The sequence below is a fragment of the Balaenoptera physalus genome, assembly GCF_965194825.1.
Source record: "Balaenoptera physalus genome assembly, chromosome: 14".
NCBI classification, from domain to species: domain Eukaryota; kingdom Metazoa; phylum Chordata; class Mammalia; order Artiodactyla; family Balaenopteridae; genus Balaenoptera; species Balaenoptera physalus.
In genome coordinates, this window is record NC_138893.1 from 48,102,199 (window position 1) to 48,119,894 (window position 17,696).

At 52.2% G+C, this 17,696-nt stretch overlaps 2 protein-coding genes across 7 annotated transcripts in view; one reads left to right on the top strand and one right to left on the bottom strand.

Moving 5' to 3' along the window:
* SH3PXD2A (SH3 and PX domains 2A) overlaps positions 1–17,696 on the top strand; it is a 240,859-nt gene that overhangs the window by 114,316 nt on the left and 108,847 nt on the right. For all 6 annotated transcript variants that reach the window (XR_014253455.1, XM_082425104.1, XM_082425105.1 and 3 more), the window contains 2 exons: positions 4,821–4,897; positions 14,330–14,421. Coding sequence is in view for 5 of the 6 variants with exons in the window: in XM_082425104.1 (XP_082281230.1) it covers positions 4,821–4,897; positions 14,330–14,421 (169 nt within the window). In the remaining variant the exon portion in view is untranslated. The remainder of the gene's footprint in view (positions 1–4,820; positions 4,898–14,329; positions 14,422–17,696) is intronic.
* LOC309643038 (uncharacterized protein) lies at positions 2,860–13,064 on the bottom strand. Its single transcript, XM_082425416.1, has 4 exons — positions 12,786–13,064; positions 12,435–12,525; positions 9,280–9,410; positions 2,860–3,432 (listed from the first exon to the last, which is right to left on the bottom strand). The coding sequence occupies exons 1-4, from the start codon at positions 12,886–12,888 to the stop codon at positions 3,410–3,412; spliced, it is 348 nt and encodes a 115-aa protein (XP_082281542.1). The 5' UTR covers positions 12,889–13,064; the 3' UTR covers positions 2,860–3,409.

Consider the following 17,696-nt stretch of genomic DNA (forward strand, 5'->3'; position numbering starts at 1 on the left):
ACTCCTCCTGGGCATAGTGGGGACAATAAAAGCACTTGCTTTAAAGTTGTGGTGAGGAAAAAAAATAAAAAATAAAAAAAAATTAAAAAGTTGTGGTGAGGATAAAGCCAGAGAACCCAATGGAAAGCTCTTAGCCTGTGCCTGGCAGGAGTAAACACTTAGCTACTGTTACCCGTTGTCTCACTCCTCCTCTGCCCCTCTCAATAACCCCACCCCCAAATGCATCTTAGGACTCCCGGTGGGGATCAGCCACGGAGGCCCGGCCCTTCAGTCTCCAGATGAGAATGCAGAGGCCCCGTGGAGGCTCACACAGCCAGCCTGTGGCCAAGGCAGGACTTGAACCCAGGACTCCAGCCAAGGACCCTGCTGGTCCCACCCTCTCAGCCCAGCCCAGAATGGCAGGAAGAGGAGCCTCCACTTACATGCTCAGACCCTGTCAGGCTCAACAGCTCTCATCTCTGCTTTCAGGAAGGAGTTAATCCTGAGGTCTGTCTCATGCCCCGTGTGTAATCTTCCTTATGATGCTTATCATATTTCTGGGGCTACATCTACATGGCTTTGAAGGCTCTGGCAGGAGTCTCGCCTGGCCTTGCCGTGAACGGGCTGAATTACATTTACAAGAGGCCTTTAATGCCCTGTGGTCCCGGCTTCCTTCATGGGGTTGTTCCTCCTCCTCCCTTTTCTCTGTCTCCCTTTTAATATGGTCACCGGTTTGGCTTGCAGAGTGCGGTTGGGATCCCTAAGAGAGAAGTCAAGACCATAGAATCCCTTACAGATCTTCCCTGCCTCCCCCTCCCCCTGCCCCACTCCCAGCAGCCTCTGTGCCAAAAGGACCCAAGGAAAGAAAACGTGGCTCCTGCCAGGATTTCAGTGCAGAGGAGAGAAGCCCTGCTGGGATTCCAAAAACTCAACTGGCAAATGGCTCGTACAGAAATTCTCCTCTGACTTTGTACCTGAGCAACAGACCCACAAGCCTTGTGGAGGAGATGGAAGGTGTCCAGCCTGGAGGCATGGCCGCCTCACCTGCAGAGGTTGGGCTTGAGGGGCAGGGCGGGGGTCCTGTGCCAACTGGGTGAGGAGCCCTGCCACCTCTCTCCCCATCTCCACCACCCCAGCCTGCCCTTCAAAGTTTCTGCACATCTGGAGGCCTTAATAGTTCCTTAACTATTTGTTTTTTGCTAGTTCTGTCTCTGCAACTGGATCAAGTCCTATCTGGTATATCTATATCTGTATCTATATCTGTATCTGTGTCAATATCTATATCTGTATCTGTATCTATGTCTATATCTGTATCTATATCTATATCTGTATCTATATATCCCATGAATATCAAACCCAATCAAGAGGTTTGGCCAGCCTTGAGATGTGGGTCTGGGAGGGGCGACCTAGTTTTTCTCCCCATCTCTCTGCTTTCTTTTTTGTCCTCTGACGGGATGAGAAAGGGCAGGTGTGCTATTTTTGGGGAGTGGATAAGTCATATTTTCCTCCTTTGAAAGAAGCACAGGGCAGAGCCAGGTCTGGGGGCCACCACCCCACCCCCCGATCCTGGTCCCTCCTAGGTTCTTTACCTCCGAGCAAGTCCTCCAGGTTCTTGTGAGATACAGCTTAGCTGCTGGCGTCACTGGGCCTGGGCGGCCCCCAGCTCCTGACGGCCACCTGGCTCAGATAGAAGGCCCAGAACCCCACCCCAGGGCCGCCTGTCATTTCGTCAGTCCAGAGAGTGGGTGTCCTCCCACCACGCGTTTATTTCACACACCGTCCCCTTGGCTGCACACACGTGCTCCTGTGGCCCGCAGGCAATAGAGCAACAGGCAACCAAAAAAGGGTAGGAGGCGAAGAGGCCAAGAATACCAAATCTGTGACATCTTCCCCCAAGGAAAGGCGGCTGTCTCCCATTTTTTGGCTGCATTGGGTCTTCGTTGCTGCACATGGGCTTTCTCTAGTTGCGGCGAGCGGGGACTACTCTGCGTTGCGGTGCGCGGTCTTCTCTTGTTGCAGAGCACAGGCTCTAGGCACGTGGGCTTCAGTAGTTGTGGCACGCGGGCTCAGTAGTTGTGGCTCGCAGGCTCTAGAGCGCAGGCTCAGTAGTTGTGGCGCATGGGCTTAGCTGCTCTGCGGCATGTGGGGTCTTCCCGGACCAGGGCTCAAACCCGTGTCCCCTGCATTGGCAGGCGGATTCTTAACCACTGCGCCACCAGGGAAGTCCCTCCCATGTCTTGATAAATCATGTTTTATCTCCTTTCAAAAGGAACATGTGGAAGAGCCCATTTATCTTTGATGACACTGTCCAGTCTGTGCAGTGTCATCCCTCTGCTGGGGACACAGCCCCTCTACCAGGCTTGGGTGAGAAAAGGAGGAAGGAGAGCTTGACGGAGCATCTGGGAGAGGGAGGGAGATGCACGGACCAGCAAGTGCCTATTGGGCGTCTGCTATATGCAAAGCCTTGTGCTGAGTGCAGCGAGAGTTGCCAAGGGGAAGAAGCAGCTGCAGGAGGGGCCTCTGGTTCACACTGAGTGCAGGGGGATGAGAGACACGAATGCGCAACAAGTCACACACAACTTGATGAGTTAGATGCTCCATGGTCTGGCTGGAACAGGACTGGTGACCAGTACCTGTGGTGACGGGGAAGTCAGGGATGGCTGTAGCAGCTGCTTCCAGGGCCCCCCAAGTCCCCTTTCCATTCTCCTCTACCTGCCAAAGGCTGCTTACAGGAAAACTGGGGGCTTTGTTCTAGCCACAGGAGTGTACTCGGACAGAAGCTCCCAAGAAGCAGTGCTCTCAGAAGCTCAACAACAAGCAGGGAGTTGGTGATAAATACCCCAGCCTCCTCGCCCTTGGTTGGGATACCTCTGCAGTCTGTTCTACATGATCCCCCGAGTTCCTCAACAGAAATGAGCTGCCGCCACCCACCATGATTAACTGGCTGGAGGCCACTTCCTCGCCTGCCCTGCCTTACTTCCCCACTCCCCTACTGGTACTTCCCAGATCACTTCCCAAATAAACAACTTGCACTCACTTCAACAACCTAAACCAGGCAATGCTTAGTACTTCACTTGGACCTTGACAGAAGAAGCTTAAGTAGATTAACATGCAGTCTACATATTTGTTCACTTGCAACGGGAATCATCTCATTTAGGACTCCATTAATGCAAGTGATGAAAATCCATCTCCAACAAGTTTCAATAAAAAAAATTTGTATTATTTTATGTAAGTGAAAAGTACCAGGTAGACCCTGGGTTCAGGAACAACTACATCCAGCTGCTCAAATGATGTCAAAGGAATCTGCCCTTCGCCATCTCTCAGCTCTGCTTTTCAATCATTCAAGAAACATTTATTGAAGGAATTCCCTGGTGGTCCAGTGGTTAGGGCTCTGCGCTTTCACTGCCGAGGGCACGAGTTCAATCTGTGGTCAGGGAACTAAGTTCCCACAAGCTGAATGGGGCAGCCAAAAAAAACAAAAAAGAAGGAAGAAGAAGAGAGAAGAAACATTTATTAAGCACCTACTCTGTGCCAGGTTCAGATCCTTTCTCTTGGTTGGTTTCCTTCTTAGGCAATAATAAAGATGGTCACTAGGAGCTCCAGGCTTTCATCCTGCCAGCTTAGCAACTGTAGGAGAAAACTGTGGGAGGAAGAGGACACCCGCAGAAGTCTCAGGGCTGACCCTTATTGGCCCAGATCGGGTCCCCTGCCCATCTCTGAGCCAATCGCTGTGACTCTGGGTGGCTACGCTGGGTCACATGCATACCATTGTTGCCAGGGGGTGTGGTCGGCCCCATTTGACCCCACAGGGGAATGGATGAGGGAGGCTCTCCAGAGGGGAATGGGTGGTCTTGGACAATAGATGCCTGTTGTAGCTGTGAGGTGAGTACCTCACCACGTGCTGTGCTCCGTGGGCCCTAAGATGAGACAGACAGGCTTCTTCTGGTGGAAGGGGCTCACAAATGTTTGTAATACACATCAGAATGTGTTGAGTGTCTTAGGAATGGACAAAATGTGTGGGTGTTCTGGAAAGAGGGTGATTACTCCCAGCTCGGCAATCAAGCTTCTAAAAAGGAGGCATTGGCCTAGACATTGGTGGCCACTGGGCACAGAAACATCAGCTGTGTTGGGCATTGAATGTCAGACCAAGGAGTTCAGATTCTAAATGTAACCAATTGTAAAAGGACTATGCTTTGATCTATTTGTTATAAAATTGAACCTGGCTGGTTCAGAAGAGCCTCCTGGGAAGGCTTGGGGGCTGGCATTTTCCGTAAGCCTTGCCCATACCTGTAGAGGGGTACACCAGCCCAGCTGCAGGGGCCCGTACGGCTGGAGGCCAGTCAGGCTCGGGCAGCCATGCTCCCTTGTATCGGCCTGAGCCTGCCCTGGAAATAGCCACCCAACTTAACTAAGAATAGGAATTCCTATCAGGCTGGCAGGAATGAATGCCGATTTCTCAAGGAGGGATGGGCCTGAAAACAAAACACAGGGGTGGGTTGGGCCATCCTTTATATTTATTTGCGAGGTCACTTGAGAGGCGCACCCACATCGGGGCATGATCCTGTCTTCAGACCCAGACAAGGTGGTTTGGCCAAGATGACAGCCTCCGGGGCTCCTCATCTGCCTCAGAAGCCCTGGGCCCTCAGCCTGGGGCACCTCCTGCCCCCCGGGGAGAGGTGACCACTCCTCTCTTGTTTCCTTGGCAACGGGCAGAGGTGGTGGTGTTTGGTGGCCAGCTAAGATGCTGAGAAGCCGAGGGAGAGGGAATGAGAGGATAGCGTCCCAGGTCCCTATGGCAGCTTTACCCAGAGTCACCCAGCTCACGAGCATCTCTCTTCCAGGCAAAATCCTCTTCCGGAGAAGCCACATCCGGGACGTAGCTGTGAGGAGGCTGAAGCCCATCGATGAGTACTGCCGGGTAAGAGTGTGTCTGGGGCAGGGGAGGGGGTGGTCCATCTGCCAGAGAGTCTGTCCATCTGTGAAGGAAGGTTGTCTGTACAAAACCCTCTGCTGTGGTCTAGCAGATGCATCCTGGGGCCTGGCGTCTCCTGGCCAGAAGGGTGGATGTGGGTGTCCCTCAGGGAGGGGTCACCCCGTGACTAGGCCGCCTCTGGGGCACGAGGACCGCCAGGGTCACAGCTGAAGCCTCTATTCCTTTCATGATGGGTCCGTGTTTACAAAACACTCCTTTAAATCACTTCCACCAGCTTGGGAGCTCTGTGAAGGGGCCTCTGCTGAAGGGATTCTGTGTGTGGCATTTTTCTGGATACAGGAGAACTCTTCTTTGAATTCCCTTTGGGACATTTTTGGAATCAGTCCTGAGTTTAGTAGCATCCAAAATGCATATTTGTTTATTCACAGAAGTCTTGATAGATACAAATATTCGTGTATACATCTTTATAGATGCAAATGCTCACCACACACACACACACACACACACACACACACACGCACACACGCAGGCACGCGGACGTACATGCATTAGAACAGTCAATGCCGAAGAGCAGACTGGCAGCAACTGCAGGGTCATGAAGCAGAGCCTGTTTGTCTTTCCACTTTGTCTGGAGCCTGGGACCCCCTGGAGCCCCTGCAGTGAGGATGAGAGGCTCCCACTTTAGTGGCCTTGGCACATGGCCTCCAGATGGCCAGGCCGCCTGGGTTTGAAACCCTGCTGGCTTTGTGAACTTGGGCAAATTACTGAACTTCCCAGAGCCTCAGTTTCCACATCTGTACAACAAGAAGGAGAGTAGTACCTCCTCAGAGGGTGGTCATGAGGATGCAGTGACCTGGCAGGCATAAGGCAGCAGCACATAGTGTCTGCACAGAGGAAACATTCAGTGGTCGCTAGCTTTTTGTTATTATTATTACAAGGCATAAACAATTTAATGTTACCACTGGGCACCACTGGCTTTAATGGAGACGGAATTTCCTAGTTAAGTGAAAACTACTGTGGAGTCTGACTCAAGAATCTTGAGGAGAGGCAAGTGGGGGATGTTTTGTTGTGAGTGCTGGTATTAGACTGAGAAGAGCTGGGGTCAGATCCCAGCGCCCCACCAACTAGCTGTGTGACCCTGGCAAGTTGCTTTACCTCTCTGAGCCCCAGTTTCCTGATCTGTAAAACGAGGGTAAAAATAACTGTCTCACAGGGGTCATGAAAGGGGTTGAGCAGGAGAATATATGTCACAGCGTTTGTAACTTCTGAAATGTTCTGTCCCTACATGGAGTTATTACCATAAGGTTCCTTTCTGAACAAATATTTTATAATCTGGAATCATTATGCTTGTTTAAATAAGAACCAAGTTGCTCAATTTCGTAACTGGTGTTCCCAAGACTATGGGGAGACAAGCACTCCCAAATGCTCTTCGTTAACCCAAGTTTGAATTTCGTGGCTATGCAGATCATACTTGGTCACGTTTTCTGCCTTAATGTAAAAGGATGCCCCGATGAGGAAATTCCTGAAGGTAGAAGCTTCTCTTCTTCAGATCAATATTCATTTTTCTCTTTAAAGGGCATTTGCCGTTTCTAGTTAAATTGATGGCTGCAGCCTGAGCTTTTATTTCTCTTTATTCCTCTCCCAAGCAGTTAAACAAATTGGCAAAGCTAATGGAGGAGGGGCAAAGGGCAGAGGGGAGCCTCTTGCAGCTGGGATTTATGGTCCCATCAGCCTTGGCCTCCCTGAGCTGGTGGAGCCCAAGGCATTTGCAGTTGGACTCTGTGGAAATGCCGTCTTCTGGGTCGTCTGGAGCAGGAAACTGATAACATCTTATCTCCTGGGATCAGGCTTTGAACAGGACTCTTGATTCGGGATGAGGGCTCCGGAGCCCCAGTGGTGCTCCTGGTGGCTGAGGAGCCGTTTAAGTGGGGTCTGCAAGAGGAGGGGCCTCCTAACCTGATTAGCACAAATGAGAACTACTCAGAGCCAGGCAACAAGGAGCAATGTCATGGGTTCACCAAGCAGCCAGGCAGCTTGCAGGCCGTAATTTACTCTGAGAATGGCAGTGGGGGCAGGGCAGTACAGAAGTGACCTTTAATTCTGCTGAACTAGAAAGCTGGGATCTGTGGTCTAATTGTCTGAGACCTTGGAATAACCTTGGAATGGTCATTAGGGATAAGTTCAGCTGCAGTCCACGGTCACTGCCGCCCAGCACTGCACTTCACAGCCCTGCCGCCCACTGGTCCAGTCTGTGTGACTCAGGATCCAACCTTCCACTCGACATCACTGCCCCCCACAGCCAACTTCATGGTCAGGGCCACGTGCAGTCCACTCCACGGCCAGCCCTCCCTTGTCTCTACCTGTCCTCGGACACACTGCTTGGAACCTCTGGAGTTTTATTTCCAGGACCCTGCCCATGCAGCTCTGCTTGGCTGGCCAGAATCTTCCTTGGACCTGCTGGACAGTATGGGCTCCGAGTCTGGGATTTGCTGGGGATTCAAATGCACCCAAAATTGTGAGACCGGCTTTGTGCACGGAGTAGCCAGCTCCTCTGCCAGGACTCAGATATAGAAAGTCTGACCGTGCAGCGGACCCTCCCAGACTTCGGGCTCCCTGCCCTTGCCAGCCAGCCAGTCCCGCCACCCGATGGCAGTTTCACAGCCCAGATCTCAGTGTTAATTTTAAACATATATGGAGCAGATTGGATGAGTGTCACGGAAAGTTTACCAAGCGCCAGCCAGGTGATTGTTTTATGTGGCTCTTGCGGGCCAGTGTCTATCAAGAAGGGTTCCAAACTCTTTTCTGTAACTCCATAAGTTAATTTAATGGGCAACATGGTTATGCGGTTAATTTTTTTTATTTTTTGGCTGTGTTGGGTCTTCGTTTCTGTGCAAGGGCTTTCTCTAGTTGCGGCAAGCGGGGGCCACTCTTCATCGCGGTGCGCGGGCCTCTCATTATCGCGGCCTTTCTTGTTGCGGAGCACAGGCTCCAGACGCTCAGGCTCAGTAGTTGTGGCTCACGGGCCTAGTTGCTCTGCGGCATGTGGGATCTTCCCAGACCAGGGCTCGAACCCGTGTCCCCTGCATTGGCAGGCAGATTCTCAACCACTGCGCCACCAGGGAAGCCCTGCGGTTAATATTTAATGGTTCTGTGGTCTCAACAATTTGAAGACTTTCATCTCACTAACAAGTGTGAGCTATACTTTAGGGGCTCGGACAAACAATCTACCCCATAAATGGCTCCATCTACCCCATTCCTGCATGTGAAATACATGTTTGCAGTGTTTGTCTATGGGATAAAATAAATATCCGGGGGAAGGGGGCAGTGAGAAAGAGTGTTTGAGAATAATCAGCCTACCCTCCGCCATGTGACAACGTTTATACACGTCTCCATTTCCTGGTGGGTGCAACTAGAATTTTTTTGTTACCCAAAAAGCCGAGCTCGCTTCTATTATTCTGCTGTCCACGATAGGCTTGCTTTCAGAATCAAAGGCTCTCTTTGTAGGTGGGATGAGGGGTTGGCTGGAGTTAGACTGGGGGAGGGACTCCAAGCCTAACAAGGATGTCAGCCCTGAAGGGGTAAGGATCTCCCCTGCCCACCCTCTGCACCTCCCAGACTCATTAATTTTTAGCCCCACTTCCCATATTCGAAAACTTTGGCTATTACTTCGTGGAGGTTCTTAGCCCCAGCCGTTCTCCCTCCCACCGTGGGAGTTTTCCACCATGGCCCATCATTGTCTCTCACCTTAATAAAGAAAAAAGGTTCATGTTGCAACAAAAACAGACTCCTTTAAGAAGCACCAGGGCTCCCTGGCATGCTCAGTCCTAGATACGGGGAGAGTAACTTTGTTCTTGTGCCCCTTATTCTAAGGCAGGCCTGGGCCAGATGTGTTGCTAATGGGGGAGACTGAGGCAGAGAGCCAAGACTGATGCGTTCATGCCTCCTGAGTGGTCTGGTGCTCGGAGGAAACCCAGTTGGCAGAATCTCTCCATCTCCTCTGGTCCAGACAGACCCAGGAAGAAAGCATTTGCAGCCTGGGATAAAGCTGATTGTGTCCATTTTCTACTTAAAGGCCTTCAGAGGCTCCACAAGAACCTCTGATCGGCTGAGTTGGGCCGGCTGTGGGGTTGTTCCATGGGCTGCTTCAGCCTCAGCTCCTGCCCTGCAGGCCGGTCTGCAGAAGTGCAGCCACCCCCAGCCAGCCAGACTCCCCTAGACTTCCACCCCTTGGCCTGTGCTCATCCCTTTCCTGGGGACGCATTCGGCTCCCACGGTGCCCCTCCCAGAAGCCTTCCACCTCCCCGGAGGAAGCTGGCCACCCCTGCTATCCAGAATACTCCGTGCACGCCTCCATGCTGCACACTTACCCTCCATAGGAGGGTAATTTCTGTGTGTCCATCTTCTCCAGACCAAGAGCTCCTTGAAGGCCCCATCTGTTATCTTTGTGTCTTCACTAACAAGCAGGAAGCCTGGTCCCACGCGGGAGGCCAGGCAGTATCTGACGACACAATGCAAAGATCACACACAAGCAGAGGAAACCTCCAAGGAGGGTGACATGTCCCCAAGGCCCCAATTACTAGGCTCCCTTGTGAAATGGCTTAAACTGCAGTTGCGAATTAAGCTCTATTTCCATTACAAAAGAATTTGCTGCTTAGATCCTTCAAAAAGAGAACTCATGTGTTTGAAATACTCTGATTTATAAAAGTTCGGTGAGCCCCCAGCTTCCTAGATGCTGATCTAGGAGGAATAGTCCGGAGCAGGTTAGAAGCAGCCCCAGGGGGTGAGAGTGGAGGCCAAATGGGTAGGACTTCAGCCCCCTCAGCCCATTCACCCCCCCCCCCCACATACCCCTACCCCACCCAGAGTCGCTGGGCTTTTACTCTAAGATTCCCATTGATTAGAAACCAAAATGATGCTGCTAAAAATAGGACAATGTTTGATCCTGTGGAAAGAGCGGGACACCCCCAGTTGCTTTGACAAATGCAGAACTTTGCTTTTTGTCCTGGGATAGACATAACCCAGCATGGTGGGCTTCGTGGAGGGAGATCATTTCGAAGCAGAGGGTCTGAGTGCAGTCTGCCTGGGGCCCCCTCCCATGCCACTGCTGTGCTTGCAAAGACCGGGCTGGTGATAGATTGGACGCTGAATTCACTGATAATGGTGCTGTTTGCAGTCCTGGAGCCATTGACTGTTAGAGCTGGAAGAAACTTCAGAATGTCTCTGGCCTGGATTTGCCTAGCTGTGTTCCATGGGCTGTCAATAGGAATTGTTTGGAAAACCAGCTCCACAGTCAGAGACTTGTGGGTAATGCTGGAGGAAGTACAGAGTTGCAGATCAGACAGAGCATAGGCTCTGGACTCAGACACCTCATTCAAAATCTCGCCACTTATTAGCTATATGGCCTTGAGAAATGATTTAACCTCTCTGTGCCTTCGTTTCTTCTTCTGTTAAACTGGAATCATGGTCATACTCATCTCTTAGAGTTAATGTGATGATTAAATGAGTCAAATTCCCAGGATGTCGTTATTATTAATAAGTACTGGCCTGAACACAGCTCTGTAGGTTTCTTGCCTGCAGGACTCCTCAGAGCCTTTGCTGTGCTAATAAACATGATGCCCACCAAGACCAAGATGGGGATCTACAAGGCACCATTTCACATGTGCCCACAGAACTCATTTTATCTCATCAAACAGGTGTTCTATGAGATACGGTTTGAGATTCTGAAGCTAGTCTATTTTATCCTAGAAGAAACAACAACCAGAGAGGTGAGGTGGCTGCCCAAGGTCATGGAGCAAGTATATAACGGCAGAATTGGACCTACTGTAGAACTGAAGTCTCCTGACTCCCACTCTTTCTAGTATACCTCACTGCTTTCACCTAAAGGATAATGATAATGAAGACAATAGTATAACTAAATTTCACTATTTACTCAGTGCCAGGCACTGTGCTAGGCTCCTCATATTCAGGATCTCACTGAATCTCCTAAAAGATAGGTGCCATATGAGATCTATCGTACTGAGCTCAGAGAGGGCAAGCAAGGCATTCAGCATCACACAGCCTGTGAACGGTAGACCTAGGACTCAGACTCCCATCTGCCTAGCCCTGACTTAACCACCCCATGGCATGCATCCTGAATGTCCAGTGGCAGAGTTTTAGGCCTGAGCCGGCGGTGGTGGCCCTGAAAATGCTCATGTATTGGTCGCTACCTGCTCCTCCAAGAATAGCTAGGTTTGGGGGTTCCCCGGCTCTGGCTGTCATTGCCAACCCAGGCCGTGGGGACTGACTGCTCAGCGCCCAGCTCTCCTGCCAAATGATTTTGGCCAGAGCTGGGTTTGGCGGCAGCTCTGATGGAAGCTGCTCTGAGCCAAGAGCCTCTTGTCAGCCTGAAATCAGGACGAGCCCTCAACGCGGCTCCCCTCGGGGCTCCCTGTTAAATAAAGATGCCGCAGCGGTTCGCCCAAAAGGCCTCTTTGTCTGAGGCCCTTCCAGCCCACGCGTCCTCTGCCCCCGGAATGCCGGTCTCTGTCGGCATGAAGAGCCCCTGTGTTCACCGCTGCTGCGGGGGGAGCTGGCCAGCAGCTCTGCGCCTGAGTGGGAGGGCGCCTGCCCCGCTCCCCCCACCACCGACCCCCTCCTCCTGCCGGTCAGGGAGGTCACCCTGGCAGCGACTCTGCACACAGCTTGGGCCCCTGGTAACACTTCCCTCCTGCCTCCTGCCCATCGCGGCCCATTAGTGCTCCCTCCTGCCACCCTCCCGCTTCCTGCCAGCAGCCCTTGCTCTCTGCACATGCCTGAGCTCCGCTTCTCTCTGACTCTCTCTGTATGTCTCTCCCTCTCCCTCTCAGTCTCCCTGTCCCTCTCCATCTCTCTGTATATCTGTCTGTTTCTCTCTTTGTCTCTATCTCTCTCTGCTTCTATCTCTCTGTCTCTGCCTCTCTCTCCCTCCATCTGTGTCTCTGTCTCTCTCTGTCTTTCTCTCCCTCCCTCCATCTCTTTGTCTCTGTCTCTCTCTTTCTCTCTTCTTCCTCACTTTTTCTTTCCTTCTGCCCTTCTCTCCTGGGGGAGAAAACAGCACATACCATGTGCGTTAAATGAAAACTTGAACACTCTGGGGGTAAGTTCCACCCAGCCTACGTCTGAGCACAGGGCTTCATTCTGCCACTTTAGTTGCGGCTTCACCCCCCAGGAGCCTCAGCGTCCCCACCATAAATGGGAGCAATGATGGGCACCTCCAGGACAGAATTGGGCGGCACATCATCAGATGTGCACTGGTGAGGGCAGGGGCTGTGTCTGGCTCATCCCTGTAGCACCAGGGCACACACTGAAAGCTCCATGCTTGTTGGATGGTTGGAGAGTCCGGGAGCCCAAGATAGTGCCTGACACGTGGTATTTGCTCATTGAATGTTAATTTCCTTTCTTTTTTTTTATCTCTCTCCTGGTCATGGGGATGGGATCTGTTGGAGGCCCTTGGAAAGCCACAGGCTCTGGAAGGAACAGCAGGGAGTTACACAGTGTGTCTTACCTGCTAAGGTCAGGTCTTGTCCCATCTTGCCCAGGTGTAGGTTTGGCTTCGGGAAGGGCCGTCTTGCTCAATGCCACACTTAAATTGTTACCTGAGCAGCTCAGAGAAGAAGTAAGTGATCACTACCCCCTTCCTCAACACTATACTTCTGTCAATGCAACCCAAGACCACATGTGCTTTTTCTACCCCATTATCATGTCCCACCACTACTGGACAGTGGTTCTGCACACCAAACTCTTATTCATTCATTCATTTTTAACAAATACTTACTGAGTGCCAGGCACTCTTCTAAGATCTTGGGACATAGCAGTCAACAGAACAGACTAAAGTCTCTGCCCGCATGGAGCTTACCTTCTAGCAGGGTCTTTCCCACCTGTGTGCAGTCCACGTGGCCTCCCTGACCCCTCTGTCTCCTCAGTAACACGAGAATGAGATATGCCCTCACAAGGACCATCGTGAGGCTCCCGGTGGCCACACTGATGGAGGCCCAGCACGGTTGGCACAGAGGAGCTGCCAGGTCGGGTCACTGCACCTGAAGCAGCCCTGGTGCAGGGGGCCTGGAGAGGCACAGGCTCGAGACAGGCTCCCGTCTGGCCACCGCCCCGGAGCCTCCTTATCAGCAGTTCCTCCTCACACTTCCTTCTCCTGGCTCTAGCCCAGTGTTCCCTTGGCCCCGTTCCCCAGCCCTGCTTTGACGGTGACCTCCCCTGTCTATCTGTACTAAAGGATCAACCCTCTCCCCACCGCTCCACGCTGCACTGAGCTGACAGTGGTCCAGGTGCCCAGGCTGCAAGGTGTGAAGTCCGTGCTGGTGCAGAGCGGGAAACTGATCACCTCTGACCTCATCCCTCACTTTCCAGCGGCGCACTCTCACCCCTCCTGGACGCAAGCTCACAGCTGCCCTCACCCCTGACTGCACAGTTACCCCCTCAGGACGCTCACCTCCTCCCGCCTGTCGGAATCCTGCACACCCCTCTGGCCGAGCTCCTGCCCACTCTCCCAAGAAGCCTTTCCACACCCTGAAGCTTATTCTGCTCCTCCAGGCTCAGCTCAGCTTGGCCTAAGCAAGGCCCTGCTAGACCAGGCCATGCCAACCTCATTCAGCTCCTAGAACCACCATGCTTGGTCCACCCCCCGCCCTCACCTTGACCAGTTTAATTCTTACCCACCCTCAGAACTCAGCTTCAAAGAGACTTTCCTAAAACCACCTCCTTTCCCAATCTTCCCAGGTCCTATCAGACTCTGCCATAGCACCCTGTTGTCCTTGATAGAATTATCAGCTTGTCATTAAATAATCGTGCAGTGAGTATTTAGGGACTGTGAATATCTGGTGCAGCTGGAGTGTGGCTAGTGGGAGACGAGGCCAGGAGGAAAAGACCTTGGATTGTCAGGCTGAGGATCTTGGACTTATTCTGTGGGCAAGAGCGAATTCTTTCAGGGTTCATGCAGAATAATTCGTTCTTGAGGGCCCTGAGACCTAGGGTTTAATGGCCTCCCCCTTTTTTTTCACTTGTTTGGCTGGTTGTTTAGTTGGTTAACTGGCTAGTTAGATAGTTGCTTGGTTGAATTGTTGGCTGGATGGTTGAAAAGTTGATTGGTTGACTGATAAGTTATTTTATTAGTTGACTGGTTGGTAAGTTCATTAATTGGGTGGTTGGTTAGTTGATGGGAGGGATGGGTGGATGGACAGATGGAGAGTTGTTTCATTAGTTAGCTGATTAGTTAATTCCTTGATTAGTTATCTGGTTGGGTGGGTGGGTAGCTGATTGATTGTGTCTTCCTCGGCACAGTCCTCACGCCTCCCCCATCACTGTTGGCCCAAGCTGGCCCTGCTTTTGGTTTTCCTGTTCCCAGTTTCATCAGGCCTAATGCCCTTTCTTCCTGTCTTTCCACAGGCACTTGTCCGGCTGCCACCCCATATTTCACAGTGTGATGAAGTCTTTCGGTTCTTTGAGGCCCGACCGGAGGATGTCAACCCCCCGAAAGAGTAAGTGGTAGCTCAAGCCTCTCCCGTGTGCTTGTGGGGAGAGCTGGCAAGGCCAACGAGGCTAAGCAAAGATGGACCAAAGGAAGGCGGACCATCTTCCCCAGACTCCTGTTGCCAAGGCTTGTTCCTCATTTCTCTTGACCCCAGAGCTGGCAAGGGGAGGGTATCTTTGCATCTGCGGAGCAGGTTTTCCTGCAAACTCTTTATAGTTCACAGGTTATCGTCAGGAGCAGATGAGATAACAGAAAATATAATGGTCATGCAGTTCAGATGCCCAGGGTTAGCAGTCATTGCTCTTAATCGTTGACGCTACCAAGCTCCCAGCTGAAACGCAGAACCAGGAGGGCACGTGCTGCCCAGGTGAACCTCACCTGCTGAATAACCCAGTGGTCCTGGGCTGCTGCAACAGATCTTATAATCCTCATCAAAAACAACTATGAGTGTGCACAGAGCGTTTACTAAATGGCTTTTACCTGTAGCATTTTACTGGGTTGACCAAAAAAGTTCATTCGGGTTTTTCCATAACATCTTACAGAAAAACCCGAATGAACTTTTTGGCCAACCCAATCCAATAGACTAATGTAGCCCGGTTTACAGAGGAGGAAACTGAGGGGCGTGAAGTTAGGTGAATTTTCCCGAAGTCATGCAGCTGGTTGGGTATGTGACAGGCATGTGACTTGAATGAACCCAAATCTTGACCCCATAAGACCTGAACCCAGGGCTGGCTGATTTTCCATGTTGGGGAGAAATGGGGAGCCAAGCATGTCTTTTTTCCTCTCTGGAAGCAGGATACTCTGGGCCTGGTGGTCAAGACGACCTACCCGGTCTTGCTGGTCTCTCACACACATGCCCAATCCTCATGGCTACCTTCTCTTGCTCAGAACACTACCCTCGCCCACACTCCCCAGAGTAGCTTCTCAATGGAGAGGAAAATCCAGGGGCTGATGAGCAGAAGAAGGCAGCCAGGGAAGAGGGTCGAGTAGGGGAGAGGGTTGGGGGAGAGGACTGAAGGGGATGCAAATTGATTACCTCACCCCATACATCTGTTCCCCTGAAATCTTAAAGTGCCAGAGTGGGCAAGAGAGAGGCAGATGGGATGGGTACTACAGAGGGAAGGGAAAGAATAGTACAGAGGAATTGTCTGGGACAGGTGGGGAGAGGCAGGAGGCCATTTGGTGATGGGGAGGAGAAAGCCTACAGACAAGGGTGTGTTGCACAGCTCCAGGGGCGCCGTTGTAAACGGTGCACTCTCTGTGAACGGTGCCCATAGAGGTAGTAGAGTGCACAACCTGCACGCCCATACATGGCAGTCCTGCCTAAACGAGCCCTTCTCTTTTCACCCGTGCTGTAAGACTAAGAGCCTAAAGTGGCCTAGGCCCTCTGGCGGAGGAAAGCATTACTCAGCTCAAGGCTCACCTGGCCCAACAAAAGCCATCTCCTTTACTGGCTACCAAAGGATTAAGAAACAAGCAAATGCTGTGAACCATCAGAAACTCATCACAGTGTGGTTCACAGTGTGGAGCAATTGAAAGCCACAGGGAGCGGGAGGTGTGGTGTTGAGCTCACACCCCAACTCTGCTGCTTACTAGGCACACGACTGGCTACACTCAGGTACCTTCCCCTTCTCTTTCTCATCTGTAAAAAAGGGAAGAGTGATTAATCCGTGATCTTGCTAGGATTGTCTTGGAAACTTAGATGACACGTGGGCTGGGCAAGAGCTTTGTAAACAACAAAATGAGATACAAATGTGTGTTCTCACCAGCGGGAAAAACATCGCTCTCACTGTACCTACTATGCGTCAGGCTTGTGAGAGAGGTTTGCACCGGGAGTTACATGTTCTTGTCCCCATGTCACAGATGAGGAAACAGGTTCACAGCTGGAGCCAGGACTTGAACCCAGATTTTTCTGGTTCCAGAGGCCGGTACCCTTTCCACATCTCCTGCCCACCCTCCCTGGTTTGGGGAGGAATCGGGGGACCAGGACTGTGGTCCTGACACCTCTCAGTGCATCCTCTCTGTCCCCTCTCCTCTGTGTTCCCGCCCCAGCCTTCCTCACTCTCCCAAGGCAGAGGAAGGCTCTTGAGACCAGCAGCAGTGTACCGGGTCCACCTGGCCCTGCCACTCCCCAGCTGTGATGGCCTCTCAGAGCCTCTTGTTCTCCTTCCTTCCACGGGGAGAGAGGAGATGCCCCTCCCCAGGCGGGTTGTCGTTGGAGTCACACATGATCGTGTGCCCAGAGGAGGGGAGAAGAATTGCTGCTGGTGGGTGAAATAGCAGGTGCATCGCCACAAAATCAACTGACCCTGCCTTTGGTTCGTGCCTCTAAACCAGCTCTCTGCCAGGCAGCTAAATAAGTTGGTCCTATTTCACCTGTTGACCTGGGCGCCGGTAGCAGTAGGTTAGCCTCTTGCCCGTCCCTGGAAGGCCCTCGAGGACGGTGGAAACCAGGCTCGGGGAGACAGTTGTGTGTTGGTGAGGCAGCAGGCATGGCTTTGTGGGACTGGCTCTGGGGTCCAGGCCCACCACTCAAGGCTCTGTGATCTCTGACCATTTGCCCAGCCTCTCTGCCTTTCTGTGTCCCCACGCCTGAAAAGAGAGAATGCAGGACTCCTGGCGTGGTCCAGAGGGCTTACGGAGATGACATGCGCTCTGAGATAACCCGGCTGGTGCTACTGGCCCATTGGACGCACACAGCAGTTTTGTTCGTGGGAGGTTGTGGAACGGAATGGAATGTGGCCCCATGCGTGCTCCAGCCCTGCAGGTCACAGCCTGCCTTTTGCAGGGAGGAGTCACAAAGCATTTAGCCTCTGAGTCACCATGGCCGCGGGGGTTATCTGCCTCTTTCTTGAGGTGGTACCGCACACCTGGGCCAGTTCACATCTCATCTGGCAAGAGAAGGCCTGAGAATAGGAACCCCTCCAGCATGAGACGGGCCTGAGGCTCAGGAGGTGGGGTCAGCTGTGGCCACACAGTTCCGAAGGGCTCCTCCGCCCTGGCCCCTCTCAGCCTCCAGAACCTGCCACGAGAGACCTGCGTTCCATGCAGAGTGCTCGCCATAGAGCCCAGACCCATGGTGACCTGGGCTGACGGGCTGACCCTCTGTCAGCCAAGTGCCTGCAGCCCCTCCCCCTCAGGGCTCTGTCCCAGGCCACCGAACACCGCCCCCCTCCATCCTGAAACATAAACACAGGATCGAGGAACAGCGTTATTTTGACTCTGGGGCGACTGTGGAGTGGCTTATCAAATTATCAAAGCCTGTGGATTTAACTGGAATTT